This window comes from Triturus cristatus, chromosome 9 (assembly GCF_964204655.1).
Source record: "Triturus cristatus chromosome 9, aTriCri1.1, whole genome shotgun sequence".
Classification (NCBI taxonomy): Eukaryota; Metazoa; Chordata; class Amphibia; order Caudata; family Salamandridae; genus Triturus; species Triturus cristatus.
The window spans coordinates 1,057,715,097-1,057,731,884 of NC_140592.1; the positions used below are offsets into that span (position 1 = coordinate 1,057,715,097).

The 16,788-nt window shown below is 44.1% G+C and overlaps 1 protein-coding gene across 6 annotated transcripts in view; it reads left to right on the plus strand.

Moving 5' to 3' along the window:
• Positions 1-16,788, plus strand: part of MIA2 (MIA SH3 domain ER export factor 2) — a 635,554-nt gene that overhangs the window by 546,597 nt on the left and 72,169 nt on the right. For all 6 annotated transcript variants that reach the window (XM_085626929.1, XM_085626930.1, XM_085626931.1 and 3 more), the window contains exon 25: positions 9,186-9,332. In XM_085626929.1, coding sequence (XP_085483055.1) covers positions 9,186-9,332 — 147 coding nt within the window. The remainder of the gene's footprint in view (positions 1-9,185; positions 9,333-16,788) is intronic.

The window sequence follows — 16,788 nt, forward strand, 5'->3', positions numbered from 1 at the left end:
GCTTTGTAGCTTGTTTTGCCCACACCATCACCTACTAACTCTCCTCCAGGTGACATAGGAGCTTTTCATGAGCTCTTGGAGCGGACTTCTAAGCATTTTAACTTACCTTTACCAGTGAAACTGTCTGTATGTTTCCTGTACAAATTTGAAGATTCAGCTCAAAAATTGATTCACTCAATTCCCATTGTACATTACATTTGGGAGGAAGGATTGAAACTCATGAAGACCCCTGCCACAGTCGCAGCAGTTGTTCTTCGGCTGGATAAAAAGTATAAGGCACTGGAAAATTCACCTACATGTCTTATAGGTCAGGTCATCCACACCCTCACGCTGTTGTCAGGCAGGCATCCTAAAGGCAGTCCAGATACCCTTCTGCCCCATTAATCTATTTTTTTTTGTTTAAATCTGTTTTATTGATTTTTGGGTTACATGTGCATAAAAGGCAACGTACACTTATATTTATCCAGGCATTAGATCACTCATCGGTGGTGGAAACATACTATCGGTACATGAGGTTTGAGCATTGCAAGTGTGCATAGGGTGCCTGTTAGACCAGTCCAGTATGCAGCTCATTCCATGAATGGTAAAGGTTACAGTTCCATTAGTCCAACACGTAAAGTCTTTCAGATGAATCCGTGTGGACTACAAAACCGATGTTGTGTAATTAAACAGTCAAAACCAACAACCGCAACTTAGACCGGTGCTAGTGCAAGTGTCCCCGCCCCTCCGCTTCCCCAACAGCGCGTCACATTACGCCAACTTGGTTGCTACTCCCCTACATTGGCGACAGGTGCGCCTACTGTTGGTGTCTATTTAAATAGTCATATACATGGAACACCACTGTCCCCTTGAGCATACGTCCTCAGTTTGCTGAAGTTCCTGGAGCAGTCCCTCCCACTGAGTAGCTATGGGCTCCTTCCTCAATCCCAGTGTCTCTTCCCGTCGGATGGCAGCTCTCTCTGCCCTAGCCCATGCAGAGAACGAGTGCCTCCATGCTTGCGTATGAAGTGGGTCTTGCACTTTCCACCTCTTGGTGAGGAGTCTCTTGGCGACCATTAGCCCCAGGTCAAGGAACCGGGATGTTACTCTTGTGGCCGGGGTTCCACGGAAATGGTGCAGCAGGTAAACAGTCCAGTCAAAGAGTATGTCGCGGCCTGGCTTACGTGTAGTAACTCGCTGATTGTGCGCCAGTATGTGTGTAATCTGTGGCAGTTCCATAACATGTGGACTTGACCAGCTCCGGGCTCGGCACATCCAGGGCACACTGCATCCGTGCAGTGGAAATACCTATTGATCGTCTCAGGTGTAAGGTATGCCCTATGTACAATGAACAATTGTATTTGTCGGAACCGCATATTTCTGGGTATGCGCACTGGACTCTTCAATACCCGCTCCCATTCCCTGTCTTCCAGTTGACTCCCCAGATCTAATTCCCATTTGCGTCGAAGGGGTTCTAGGGTAATCGCCGCATGCATACGTGGACATTTTTCCCCATCTAGCGGTCAGAGTCGTAATCAGTGAGCGGTGTAGTAGGAATTGCCCCGGTGGTAATCCCTCATCATCGACCAGAGAGTCATACGGGATAAGTGTGCCGTCGCAATATAGGTCGCCCAGGGTCTGAATGTCAGCGTCTCACCAGTGCCGTGAGTGCAAGAGAAGTGAGCGTCCGTGTCCCACTAGGAGAGCCCTCCAGTGGTATTGCCGGCACGTAAGGGACCAAAGCTCTGGTAAGGAATAGGCTCCTACGATAGCATTTGTACGCCACCGCCAGAAGGAGCGGAGTCGGCATCACAGACTTGGTGGCTGGGTGGAAGAGCGTGAGTATCTGCTCTAGGGATCGTGGGGGCAGTGTGGATGCTGTATCTTCCCGACCCTTATCCGCAAGCCAGCGGGCTATCCATTGCAGCTGCGCAGCTAAATAGTAGTGTTCAAAGCTAGGCGCAGGCAATCCCCCCTGGTCCGTGGGGAGGTATAGCTTCACTAGTGTCATCCTATGTCGGCTGCTCCCCCAGATGAGGTCCCTGAGCAGTTTAGAAAATGTGGCAAAGAAGGCCACGGGGACATATAAAGGCATGTTAGCAAAGTAGTAAAGGAGTCAAGGCAGATTTTTGGATAGTGCTACCCTGCCAGTGACGGTTAGCAGTAGTGTGCCCCAGAAGCGTACTTGCGATTTGATGGCCGTGAAGGCCCTCCCCAGGCTACCATCAAATAAATCAGTTGGTTGACAGTATATCTGGATTCCCAGGTATCAGAATGTGTCCCCCCCCCCCTCCACTGTACCCTCGTGCCGTTAAGAGTGTATCCTGGATTTTGCCTCCCCTCAACCATTCTTCCCCCCCCCCCACCCCCGAACGCGTAAAGACAGGACTTACTGGCATTCACCCAGAGTCCCGAAATGGTGGCAAAGTCTTGTAAAGTACAGGCTAACTGGTCTGGAATATCGTCTATGTCCCTCACGTATATCAACAGGTCGTCTGCATATAACGACACTTGGTGTACTGCATCTCCTAGGGGTATGTCGTTCCATAATGTTACGTGTAAGGCCACCTCTAGAGGCTCGATCGCCAGCGCGAACAGGAGTGTCGACAGCGGGCATCCTTGTCTGGTACCCCTGCAGATTGGTATGATGTCAGATATGTACGGACCTAGCCGTACCCGAACTGTGGGGTTCTTGTATAAGAGACCCATCATCTGCAGAAATCCCAGTCCCAGATCATAACGCTGCAGCAATGCCGACAAGTAACTCCACTCCAAGCAATCAAATGATTTTTCCAGGTCCAGCATTAGGCAACTCGGCCACTCCTGCACACGGTCTGTGGCCACTCTGAAAAATTTCCGCAGGTTCAGTGGTGTGCTCCGCTTGGGCACGAATCCATTTTGATCCCTGTGGACCAGGTCAGGAACCACGGACGCCAAACGCTCCGCTAGTACTTTGGCAAGTATCTTATAATCCACGTTGAGGAGCGCTAACGGCCTATAGGATCCCAGGGCTGTGGGATCCCGGTCTGGTTTCAGCAGAGATACTAAGTATGCCTCGCGCATCGAGGGGGTAGCGTGCCTTTCTCCAACGCTATGGTATAAAGTGTGTGTAACTCCTCCATTAAGCTATGGCGGCAACATTTATCAGGGAATGCAATGTGCTAGACATCTTAGGATGATATGACAGACAAATGTGGACCGACATATAGGCCCTACTAAAATTTTTGATAGAGGATAAGAGGAAAGGAGCTAAGGAAATTATTCAAGAAGGTGAGGGAGATTCCTCTAAAATTATTGCAACAGCGATGGATCTCTCCTCAACAGCTATTCGATAAATGGCAGGTGCAGCAGTCCTACACAATCACGGTTGGCTGAAAGCCACAGCCTTTCGACCAGAAGTACAGGCAAAGATATTAGATTAGCTCTTTGATGAGGAGTATCTGATTGGGAAACCTGTTGATGATGCCCTTCATTCCATCAAGACGAATATGGCATGTTCCCTGGGTACATTTTAACATTATTTTCAACCCTTTTGAGGAGGCAGATTAAGAGGCCAATTTACGCCCAAGCATCTTACCAACAATATAGATAGCAGCTCTACTCCCAACAGGGGTATTGTCCTCAATATGCACCACATCAGTAATGCAGGGTCACCTCAGCCTCTTACTATTCAAAACAACCTGCACGTAGACGTCCGGCTCCGGGGAAACCCCAAGACTCCTCGAAGTATCAGTGACAACTTGCATGCACTAGCCGCCTCAGTCTGTCATCAATGGCATTGAGGAAAACATCTTTCCAACTTTTATGATCAGTGGAAGAGCATCTGTTAAGACAAATGGGTGTTAGACGTGATACAACAGGGGCCACACCCTGGAATTTGTTCAAGTCTCCCAGTCAACCTCCTCGCAAAAGGTCTCATTGTCATCTGTCTCTGCTGAAGCAGGAAATGTATTTGCTTATCTCCAAGGATGCGATAGAAGAGGTTCTGTTAATACATTGCAACAAAGTCTTTTATTTCAACTTCTTTCTCTTCAAAACGAAGAGACCTTTCAGAACGACACTTTTACATCTATTAAACACTGGGATTATATGACGTTTTTAGATCTCCTAGATGCATATTTTCATATCACCATACATGTGAAACATCGGAAGCTTCTAAAGGTTGAGGGGGGCAAGGTGTGATTACCAATTCAAAGTGCTTCCATTTGGACTTTGTTCGGCTCCCAGAGTCTTCATAAAATGCATGGCCCTTGTGGCAGCTTTCTTGAGACTAATCGGCCATCAGGTGTTCCCATACCAGGACGACTGGCTTATTAAGGGCCTCACATTGCCATCAGTAAGAAGATCTACTTGCGCTGGTTTTCGGCTATTCAAAACTTTAGGTCTACAGCTGAACAAAGAAAAGTCAGCCTTAACTCCATCCAGTTGGTCGAATTTCCTTTGGGTAATTCTGATAGGAACATCTGTAAGGCATACCCAACTGCAAAAATAATTCAATGTATAAAAGCAATAACAGCTACCATCTCAGGAAAAAAGTTCACTTCTTTTCGTACGTTCAAGTCAAAGTTGGGAATGATGTCACCTTGCGTTTCATTAATCCCAAATTGCCATCTGCGCATGAGACCCTTACAAGAGCAATTGGATGCACAATGGGTTTAAGCCCAGGGAACTTTAAAAGACACAACCACAATTCCCACAGTTGTGAAATTAGCAATGGCTTGGTGGGGAAAAATATGAAACATCTCTTAGGGCCTATTATTCATTCCTGTGCAGACCCAAACCGTAATGACAGCAACCTTTGTCTAGAGGGTTGGAGAGCTCACCTGCAGGACCTAGAAATTCATTGAAAATGGTCTTCTCAAGAAGGAAGGATTCATATTAATCTTGTGTAATTTAAGGCCATTTTCTTAGACCTGCAATTTTTTCTTCCCAGAATATGCAATTCCTCTGCCTTGATAACGACGTACAATACCACAACCATGTTCTCTCTCACCAAGCGGGGGGAACATAATGTTTGCCAAAGTATTCCTTGTAAAAAAACATGTTTTCCACCTTTTTTTGAACAGGAAAATAGAGTCCACAGAGTGTAACTCAGGAGGGCGGCACCAAATAAGAGAACCCCCGTCCCCCAGCTCTGGCATGGCGAATCTTGGAGATCCTTGCCTGGAGGCTGTTGGCTGATTGAAAGTTCCTAGGGAGAACGTAATAGCTGATTCTTGCCCTTTGGCTAGCCCGCACTTGTCTGATGGAGTGCTTTGTGGAATAGGACCAGCACTTTAAACAGGATCGTCTTCCTTATTGGAAGCCAGTGGAAGGCACAAAGGTGAGAGGACACATGCGTTCCTGGAGATAGGCTAAGAAGAAATTGGGGTGCTGTGTTCTGTACCATCTGCAGTCTATTGGTCAGGTAGTTAGGTAGTCATAGATACTGGTCATTCGCACAATCCAACCTCGAAGTTATGAGGCCTTGGACGACCAACTTCCTAGCAGAAAATGTGCAGCAAACCAAATCACGCACCTACCACAAAATTAATTTGTGTTTGGAAAGATAGACAGCTGTTTAACTTTGACACCCAGATTCAGTTGATTGGTGGTCATCCAATGAAATACACCTCCTAGACAAGATTGAATGGATTCACCTGCAATCACTTCTCTTTTCACAGGAGAACAGCAGCTGTATGTCCTCAGCATATTTAAATCACTTTTGCCCCTAAGACTTCCGCCAGCTGGGCTTTTGGTGTGAAATTAACAGTGTGGGACTCAAGGCAGAGGCCTGAGGCACCTCCACTATTAGCTCCAGGGATTTTGAAGAAAAAGAGGGGACCCATACTTCCTCTTCTCTGCTCTCCAAGAAGAAAGTCCAATGCCTTTCCTACTACCCAGCTAGATTGGAGATACGCTAAAAGCCTGGAGTGGGGGCAGTGTTGAAGGCCACTGACAAATTTCTCAGTATACCTCTTATGTTCTTTTACTTTACCCTTATGCTCGAAATCTGAGGTGTGGTGGCTCTCAGGGGACGAGTGCTTCATGGTCTGGGTTCTGATTGGTTGAAGTTTGGTTCTAATAAAACAATATTTAATTGGTTACCAATGCCACTTGGCTTTTCTATGGTTTTCAATGCTTAGGTATAGCACTGCTTATTATTACTGTGGGACTCCCACCATGATGACGGGGAAGATTCAAGCATGTGAATCTCTGAAAGATATCAATATTGGAGCACCACAGTGTGCAGGTAAGTTACTTGTTTTTTCCTGGTGACTATAAATTCACCGAGATACATTAGCAAGCAGTAGGCCCTCGGCAGTACATAGCCGCACTCTGGCCTGAGTGACACGTTTTCTTTCACATCCAGTGAGAGGGAGTTACCTTAAACATGCTTTGCAAGTTCACAACAAGCAATTTCTTTATTTATGCCGGTGACTAATAGTCAATAGTTTTAGGGAAAAGTTCCCCCTTGGCTGACATCTGATCCAGTAAGACGAGGCAGGGCTGAGCATTTACCAGATGTAATGTTCGCAGGGATTTGTTCTTTAAATATCCTGGTTTTAAAAACCTTTTCTTCTTAGGATGACACTCCCATGGAGCTCGGCTCGTGCTTATGGCTCTCCTCTTAAATATCTATATAGAACATGTGTCCAAATGTTGTATAATTGAAGTAAAGACATTTTTATTATAAATATTGTTGTATCTGATGGCTATACCATCACGTGTTTATTATCAGCTCATACAAAAACGGAGGCTTTTGACTGCTTTACCAATGCCAGATCTTTCATCAGGCCATTGACATGTCTTCATTCTGCATGTAATTATGAAATACGACTCGCTGTGCAAGCGCATCCCTGCGTACTCAGTGGGGCATTCCACTTAGTGATTATGACCTTGATGCAAGGAGTTCAATTTAGCACTATAGTAACACCACAGACGTTCACTCTTTTCTTGTGTTCTTCTGCTTTTAAATTATCAGTGGAGCAGCTGCCTAAGAGAAATGATAGATCAGGTCTGTGTGTGGCAATGCCCCCCTAAGTAAAATAGCAGAGCCCTAAGGTTGGGACTGATAGCACAGATTTTTTTTAAAATTCTGAACAATACAAAAATCTTTGCCCTGCACAAAAGTGATATCACATTTAATAATCCTAACCCAGTGATTCCAGATACTCAAACACACATACAACGTGTTTCCTAGTGACCATGACCGTCAGGCATTCATTACACTATTATTCAGCCAGAGACTGTCTTTGGTAGTATGGGGATGGCTCATTATTTAAAACCCTATAGAATATTGTAGAAAAGCTGTGCAGTGTCCTTTCATTCTTCTTGTAGTCTGGATATTTATCATCTGGCTTCTGTAAGAAATCCATGAAAGAACAATATGTTTACTCCTAATTTGAACACTTTATATGAACCAAAGAATGAAGACAAAATAGGGGCACATGCATCATGGTAAATACCGGTCGCTAAGGGGCAGCGCGACTGGTATTTTTGCATTTGGGATGCATCAACCCAAATACAATCTCGCAATTTAGGTAATCGCAAATTTTGCGATTACCTAAATTGTGAATGCATTTAGGGAATCGCAACTTGCGATTCCCTAAATGCAATACAAGATGCACTTTAAAATTGCGATTTTGCAATTTGGGATCGCAAATTACAATCAATTTAAAGTTGATGGTAAATTGTGAAAGCTTTGAAAAATGCACAAAAGTGCATTTTTCAAAGTGCCATGTTGTGCTGTGCGCAACATGTGATCACATGCAGATTTCAGGGGTGCATCAGGGTGGCCTTTTGGCCCCCTTGCACCCTTGAGAATGCACTCGCAATTTGTGAGTACCTATTTGGTACTTGCAAAATTGCCATTCCCATTCATTCCTATGGGCCTCGAGGAATGAATTGGAAGCTATTCCTTAATTGCGAATCGCAATTTGAATTTGCAATTAAGGCATATGCATAGGCAATTGCGATTGCGATTCCATAATTGCGATTCCTTAATAATCGCAATTATGGAATCGCAATTGCCTACAATGATGCATGTGCCTCAAAGTCTCAACTCCAGAGATAAAGAATTCTGTTCGCTAAAACATATTGTTCCCCTTTCAGTACCTTCTTCAATACAGATATTTCCTTAAACCTCAGTCCAACTCTCCTATTCTTAAAAAAAATAATTTGTATGGTTCTTAAAAAATACTTATGTGAAATTGTTAACGTATAGACACCAACTCCGTCACACCCTCTATTTAAATAATAATTATATACATTTTTTTATTTATTTTTTATGTTACACTGAATACCATTACAACAAACAAATGATGGACGGAATGCTGACAATGCAGACATTCTCCCCCAGTCAAGAGATCTGGGTTAAGGTCCAGGGAAGACATGGCTTGGCAGTTCGGGCTGGACTGTTCCCATGAGGCACAGGGTCAAGACTGATTTGCATATGGCCATGTCTAAACTGGGGTGGTGTAGTGGGCAAAAGAAGGATGGATTTAACCCAGATCTCTTGACTGGGGGAGAATGTATGCATTGTCAGCATTCCGTCCATCATTTGTTTGTTGTAGCACTGAATACCATGGCTGGGGTATTTCTGGGCAAGTTACTAATACTTGTTATTATTTTTCCATTTAATGGAATGTTGTTTATCAATTTCCAAAGATTGAGTTAGCCATGCGAGCATTCAAACGCATAACAAGGTAGTCACACATAGATGTCTTCAGCAAATGCTTAACTCAGTGAGCCACATGGCCGTCTTATTATTGATATCACTGATAAAAGCACTAAGTGCTAGACACCCATGGAACAAAACACTTGCACACTATTTTTACTGTGTGCTCCTTATATATTGATTAGGAAAAAGTGTTCACTCTTCTACATGCTCTGTTACTACCATGGTCAATAATGAAAGTGTAATGTCTTCTGCAAAGGCATGCTACTGTGAAAACCAACACCCACATTATCAATTGTATAGAGGTTTGGAGAACTCTGTACTTTGTCAGGCGTTACCACAAGCAGTAACACCAAATGTTGCACAGACTGTGCATGTTACAATTTGTAACTTCAGAATTGAAATTAGCTGGCTTGAATTATCTTTATTAATATATGATAATATGAATAAAGTACTTAGACTTAATCTGTCTATACCAGCCATTTACTAATTCATTTTCAAATATGTAACCCTAACATTATATGTTTGCTTTTTCCATTACATTTAGCCTCAAGAAGCCCAGGAGACAATGCAGAGTATTCTACTACACATGAACGAACAGAATCTGGTTCTGATCATCAAGGAGCCCATTCTGATACGGGCTCTCTCTCACCTCCCTGGGAAAGAGAGCGTAGAATAAATTTTTATCCTTCAGGTAATCCTTTATCTCGGTAAACTTCTGTAGAGCTCAGGCATTCATCCTTCAGAGCAGGTGCTATTGAAGGAGACTCTAACCGTAAAAGTTCCATGGTAAGCCCAGTCAGTCTGCATTCATGTCTAAAGCACCAGGTTTTAATTTGGTAACAAATGTAAAAGAGGATAGATAATTGTTTTAAATGCGGTGAAAGAGCATTCCAAGTTTTTGCATCCAGGAAGGAAGAGGCACAGTTACCCGCCCAAAAACACTTGAACTTGAGCACTGAAGTAATCAGGAGTTGGGGCGGATGTCCAAATATGAAGCCTGCAAAGGATACCTTTTTACGAGGGAAGACCGTTGGCATAAGTAGTGGATTACATTCGTATTGCATGTTAACAAGATTCTTTTCCTGATATTAAACAGTTTGTTACCTGGGAATTATTTTCATATGTGGCCAATATTGATAAAAGAGGAGGCAGATTATGGTATTCTACTTTGCGAAAACCTTGTTGCCCAAATAATCTTTTAGGAGTTCTATTACACTATATGCAGCAGAACTTTAGGGTCTGTCATAAATATGTTGGGTATTAACTTTAAAGTGTTTTATCTGAATACAGATAAAACCAAAATGTCTTCCATGAAATGTCAATCTCATCGCTAACTCCAAAACCACACACCTGCCTTTACAAAGAAAGACCAAAACCCTCTGCACACACCACCAGTCAACTTATTCAGCAGCACGCACTACATGCCCCTAATTGAACATAAGATAATGAAGGCTATATAACAGTCTTCATCGCCATCTAATACATAGTTTTCAAAACTCTTCACGCCCACTTGTTCTACTACACGGCATGACTAACAACCTTCTGCTTTTTGTCATGACTGGGAAATTAGGTGATTGGACTTACAGGGTAAAGTATTTTGCAGTGCAGGAGAATGGGGACTAAAGCTGGCTTGCTAGAACATGACATGATGTGGATTACAAGACCTTTTGTGTTGTATTAAGTGCATATTTGCTAGAGTCATTACGTTTTTGTATCTTTTCGTATGTATTCTTCAATAGCTGGGAAGAACATAAATCCACACTTCACTATTTTATTTGTTTGTATTTATAGTTTCTAATATAGTGCAGTTGTTCACCCAAAAAAGTATCATGTTGCTTAAACAATACCAGTGCTTGTAACAAACAAGCCTTTGCAATGCAATCGGTCTCGCCTTTGGGACCTTATATGTATTTAGCTATGCAGCACATTTGCCTGGGTGCTGAAACATCTACTGTTCTTTAAAATGGAGGGAAATTAGGCACAAAACTGCGTGAGACGCCAGGTATGGGAACACATGGAGAGAAATATTGCCTTTCTGTGGGACATGGTATTGTCCAAAGCTCTGTGTTTAATAAAAAATCCGGGCCTTCGGTGGTCATATCACTGACCATACAAGATTTGAAAAAAAATATTATTGTCTAAGGGTGCTAGTGGAAGACCATTTCTAAGGACTGGAATCTAGAGAATGCTAAAGTGATTCTGGCATTTTACTGACCTCTGCTGGCCGTTTTCTATCAAGAAAGTTAAATAGAGGCAGTTGCCAGAAAATTTTTAAAAAGAAAGTTTCTCAGCAGGAAGCAATTCTGGTATTTTACTGACCTCTGCTGGTCGTTTTCTATCAAGACAGTTAAATAGAGGCAGTTAAACAAGCAGAAAGCAATTCTGGTATTTTACTTACCTCTACTAGTCGTTTTCTATCAAGACAGTTAAATAGAGGCAGTTGAACAGAAAAAAAGTCCCTAAGCGGAAGCAGACCAGTCCTAGGGCTGATCTCCAGAACCCACAAAGTACATACACATATAGGTAAGTATATACTAAAGTATATACTAGAGGTCTCGAATGCTCGACCTAAATAGGTATCGGCCAGGATTACTTATTCATCAGAAGAAAAAGGAAATATCAAGATATTTAAGGTTTTGTTAAACTTTAGAAAAGAAGAGTGAGAGCATAAGAATAGCTGTCCCAATCTTCACTCAGTGGTCTCACTAAATGTGTATGCATGTAGAATTCCCTTGTTGTTAATGTGTTCAAAGAAGGTGAATCTTTTATCTCATCTGTTGTGTCAACTTGCAGCCTTATGTATGCAATCCTTTTAGGTGACGATTACTTTGTTGAATTAAGAAAAAACAAGGAAATTCTGTGTCATGCAGTCGTCAATGTTCACATACATGGATTATCTCCATCTGCATTTCGAATCTTAGAACAAATTACAGTATTTCTTTTTTTTTTTTAAAGGCAGTTCACAACTTTACGCAACAGCTTTTTCCCTCATTTTAAAGGGAAGAGAAATTATAAAGGACTCTGCTTCTTTAAGGGAGATAGGCTGCTTCAGATTCCCAATATGCAGTATGATTTTAAAGTATTCTTTCTTTTTTTATCTCCATATTGTTTGAGGATCCTTCGCTTTTGAAAGCACTATTTATTTGTGGACACATAGTTGATTTAAACTTTCTTCCTCACAATTCTGTTGCCTCTTCATTTCTTTTAGTCTCCATGGTGGCACAATTTTGAGAAGTGGAAACTAGCCAAGGCAAAACAACTATTTTACCTGCATTGCCAGTTTACTTCAAAGTCCTGTGCACCAGTGTTTTAACCCAGGTGGCGTGTTAGCCTTCCAGTGCATGGCGATGAACCTGCGAATTATAAGCAACACCAGGTCTATGAAACAGTTTGTAGTGCTTCCTGTTTTCTTACGCTTAAACAGGCCTCGGACTCCGCTTGCCATGGTGTATAGATCTCCATGCCCCATGATATCAATCAGTGCGACTGTGATCTTCCGCCAAACGGCTGCCATCACAGTACACCGCCAAAACATATGAGCCATATCCGCATCCGGTGCCTGACACCAAGCGCAATGCGGAGTACACCCACATACCCTAAGTAATCGTGCTGGGGTGAGATAGGCTCTGTGTTAAATGTTATACTGAATATGTTGAAACTTGGCATTAAGGGGAAGTTTAATGTGGATATAGCAGAACCCTGTTCCATTCCTTTTGTGCCAATTCCCGGCCTATGTCTTTTTCCCAGCACCTATGGGTTGGCAGCAAGGTGTCCTGAGATGTATATGCCAGGGCTCATGTGAGGCAGGTGATGAGCCGGCAGCCCCCGCCTTTAGTGTGCTGCGTGTGAACCAGTCGGTGCTGCTCAGGCTTCATGTCAGCTGTCTGCCACAGTCTGGCCAACAGATGGCCATGGGCCAAGAAATGGCCTGCCTGTAATTCACACTCAGTCTGTAACTGCTTGAAGGGTATGAGTATGCCATTATGGAACAGAGTGCTCAGGGTGCCAACACCGGCAGTCTCCCATGTCGTCAGTCCCTCCCTCCCTCCTGACAAATTCCCGAAAAGGCCCGATGGAACTGATGCAGATCGCGCCGGGTAATACTGTGATATAGTCTGCATAAGACGCAGGCTCCTGCGAAAGCTATTATGTGCTACAGCTATTATGTGCTACAAGCAGCAGATTGTTGGCTTCTCAGGGAATCCTCCCTTGTGATAATAAGGCCTCTCATACCACTTGTGCGCGGTCGGTTTATGACAGTCCCAGTTCTTCCAGTAGTCGTACCGCTAGCCAGCGGGCAGGGCATTGTAGTTGCGCCACTAAGTAATAATTTCAAAGTTAGGAGAGGCCCCCTTTGTCAACTGATAGCAGCAACTTGTACAGAGCGACTCAACTCTTACTTTTATTCCAGAGGAAGCCCCCCAGCATAGCGTGAAGGGCGCAGAACGTGCTTTTGGATATGTTCACTGGAAAATTGTGGAAAATATAGGAGATGTGGGCGCATCACCATTTTAGTCAGGGATACCCTACCTTGGACAGTGAATGGAAGCATGCTCCAGAATGCCATTTGGGGACGTAGGGAGGTGATGGCCCTAGTATGTGTGGTATGATATTAATGCAGAAATATCAAAAGGTGCGTGGCTCCCAGCGGAGGAGGTGCGAGCCCACTATTAAGTGCTGCGGCGGGCATTCTGGGTGGATCGGGAAGAGACAGGGCTTTGCCCAGTTCACTCCCAAGCCAGAAGCAGTCTGGAATTCCATCAGGATGCCCTCGATCTCCGAAATACCATTTCAGATGTCGCTGACATAGATCAGTACGTTGTCTGCGTACAGGGAGGCAATATGTGTCTCTATTTCTAACGGTATGCCCCACACCTGGCTCTGCTGTTGGAGCCGCTTCACCAGGGGCTCCATTGCTAAGGCAAAGAGGAGCGGACACAGATCTCATCTCTGGTGCGTTTCTCTGCTCACCGAGAATCTGGCAGAAATGAATTGCCTGAACTTCACTCAAGCAGTGGAATCTGTGTAGAAGAGTGATAATCTTTGGAGCCTGCTAGTTATGCCCATGGATGTTAATGTCGAGAGCATGAATCCCCAGTCTACTGTATTAAATTGCTTCTCCAGGTCTAATACTTAACATGCCGTATGGGGCCAGTCGATAGGGGCTAGCTCTATCACTCTGTGCAGCCTACGGACATTGAGTGTGGTGGATCTGCCGGGGATGAAGCCATTCTGGTCGGGATGAACCAGGTGGGGACAGCGATCACGAAGTCGTACCACTATGATTTTGCTTAGTATTTTGTAATCTATCTCAAGCATAGACAATGAGCAATATAATGAGTCACGGAGTGCTGGCAGAAGCGGCCCTTCCGTTAACACAGCCCAATATAGTTCCAGCATCTTAGGAGCCAGTAGGTCTCATAGGCTTTATAGAACTCGACGGGCAGACCATCTAATCCTGGAGTCTTACTCGTGGCAGCGCTCCTATAGGTGTATTTACTTGCACTAGGGGATCGATGACCGGCAATGTGACCCTGTTGAGAAAGTCTCAAATGTGGGCGTGGCGGTCTACAGGTGGAAGATCATAGAGGGTTTGATAGTGAGTGGTGCATGCTGCATGTATGTCCACTTGGCTAGTAACCAGTTGTGTCAGTGTTTTCCTAATCATGGCGATAGGGGTGACTTGCATTGTGCTCCTCCGGAGACATATAACTGGTGGCCGGGCTTGTCTTCTTCTGCAGGCATTGTGACCTGATAGGCCCTGAAATTAAAGCATCTCAGCTGGTTGTTCAGTTGGGCATGATGCTCCGTGGCTGTTGCTAGAGCTGGTCATGCTATGAGATCTGCTCGCGCTATGGAATACTTTCTGCTTTACATATAATAAAATGCAAGGCTTCTGATTTACATATCATAGGTGCAGGGCAATTAGTTACAACCCTTGCATTCAGTTACAGCCCTTGCATTCAGTTACATCTGCAATATTGTGAAGGGCCAAAATCCTCGTTTGGCTAGGTATGTTGGTTTATAAATTTCAATAAAGGTGCATACAACACAACACAGCACAAAGTGTCACCCCAGAGCCAAGGCTTTTAACCCCTTTATTTAAGTAGAACGGACTACTTGCTCAGAGATGAGGGAAGGGGAAATCCAGAATCTGGCAGCAGCAAATTAGAACGTTGGGTCTGCTCTTCTAACCAGATAATCTGTCAGTACCTGTGCTTTCACTTGGTAGGTAAATCTCAGCACTGTTTTAGATGCTTGCAAGCTGTACTAAGCTAACAAAACCTCAGGGGTTTGCTGGTTGCACTGCTCTTTTTCCTACTTACACTTCGATTAGCACTAGTGCATTGATTTGCACACTGCAGCCACTAAGATTACCTTTCACAGTCCCTTCAAGTATACATTTTACAACTAGTCACTAATTGGGAATAAATAAAAATGGTTGCAAAATTATAGTACACAGATTTGCATGAGCTGCAATTACAAATTAGTTGCCTGAAGCACTTTATTTCAGCACATGTAAATGTTGTGTGTGTATCATCACTGCATCCACTATGCCTTTTTTGCCATATTTCACGGATAATGATGACTCAAAATTTGATTTTTTAGAAACATTAGATGGGCTCAACAATTAGTCCTAAAATGTAATATATTCATTTATATATTTTCCTCCAGTAACCTCGGGTAAGCAGGCATCCTCTTGATCCGTCTGCCCCTCCTGCTTATATCTGGGTCCATTTTCAGGCAATGTCAGAGTCGAGGCTCCACCCAACACCATACACCTGAAGCTGACCAAGAGGTATAATCAGACATCATAAACGTCCATCCGATTCCAACAAATTCCAAAATGACCCAGATTCCTCATTTTCCCTAAGCCGACTGGACTTATTGTCCAATTCCATAAAGTATCTCACTGGGTTCCAACTCTCCTGCCCAATTGGAGGTAGAGGTTGGCACCACATTTTACATATCTCCCTCCGTGCCAAAAGAATCAAGTAAAATATTAGGAGGCTTTGGAATTTTGAGTGGCTCCCAGAACCGGATTCTTGCTGCACCACACCAAACATGACGAAAGTGGGTCGTACCTCCACATCCCATACCAAGATGTTAGAAATTTTCTTACCCACAGTCTTCCAGAATTTTTCCAGGGTGAAGCAGCTGGCGAACATGTGGACGTCATCCGCTTCAAGAGCTCCACACCGCTTACATTAGGTCCCCAGCTTCACCGAGATCCAGTAGACTATGCAAAGTGAAGAAGTGGTTTCTCCTTAGAGCAACAGATTTGATCACAGAATAAAGCATGCTTATACTTTCCACAGCTCTTCCAACTCCGCACTTGACAAGTATCCTTCCCAGACCAAATGAGGGGGCCGCATGCTTTCTTCCGCTGCTGCCACCATGTATCATACCAGCATGAAACCTCCTTCCTTCTTGGTTTCGGATCTTGAAGATCCTTTACCATAGAATTTACCTCAGCATCAATTCTCCCCTGATTTTTAAGCCAAGCAGATATCTGGTAGAACTTAAACTTAGACAGTGTTCCATTGGTCAATTGCTGTTAAGTGTCCCAAGAGAGGGCCTTGCCCCTTTCCACCATCTGCAACCAGTACAATATACCGGCTTCCCTCAGGGGTCTTTCTAGACCATCTAGCAAGCATTCCAGAGTCCCCGGTGAATCCCACACTGGTGACCATTTACTATAATATGGTATCTGTGGCCATATCTTTTTGCGGTACTGCCGCGCCTGCGGTTCGGACCCAAAATCTGTGCATGGATACAGCTGTTATATTCGCAGCCACTGGCGCAGGTAGCGGTCAACGGGCGACTGTCAAAAGACTTTCCGCTGGGCCGCGGAACCAGACAGGGATGCCCCCTCTCCCCATTGTTGTTTGCGGTAGTGCTGGAGCCGCTCACGGCATGGATCCGGACAAAAGGAGTGAAATGGACAGAGGACTGGGAGGACCGTATCTCCCTCTATGCAGATGACATTCTACTATATTTAACACAACCAGAGCGCTCCCTCAATAGCCTATTAGACATTTGCGCCTCCTACGGCAGGGTCTCTGGTTACTCCATTAACTGGAACAAATCTGTACTATATATACTCAACGGCCCTCCCCCACGCCTGCCCAGAGGGGCTGAGATAC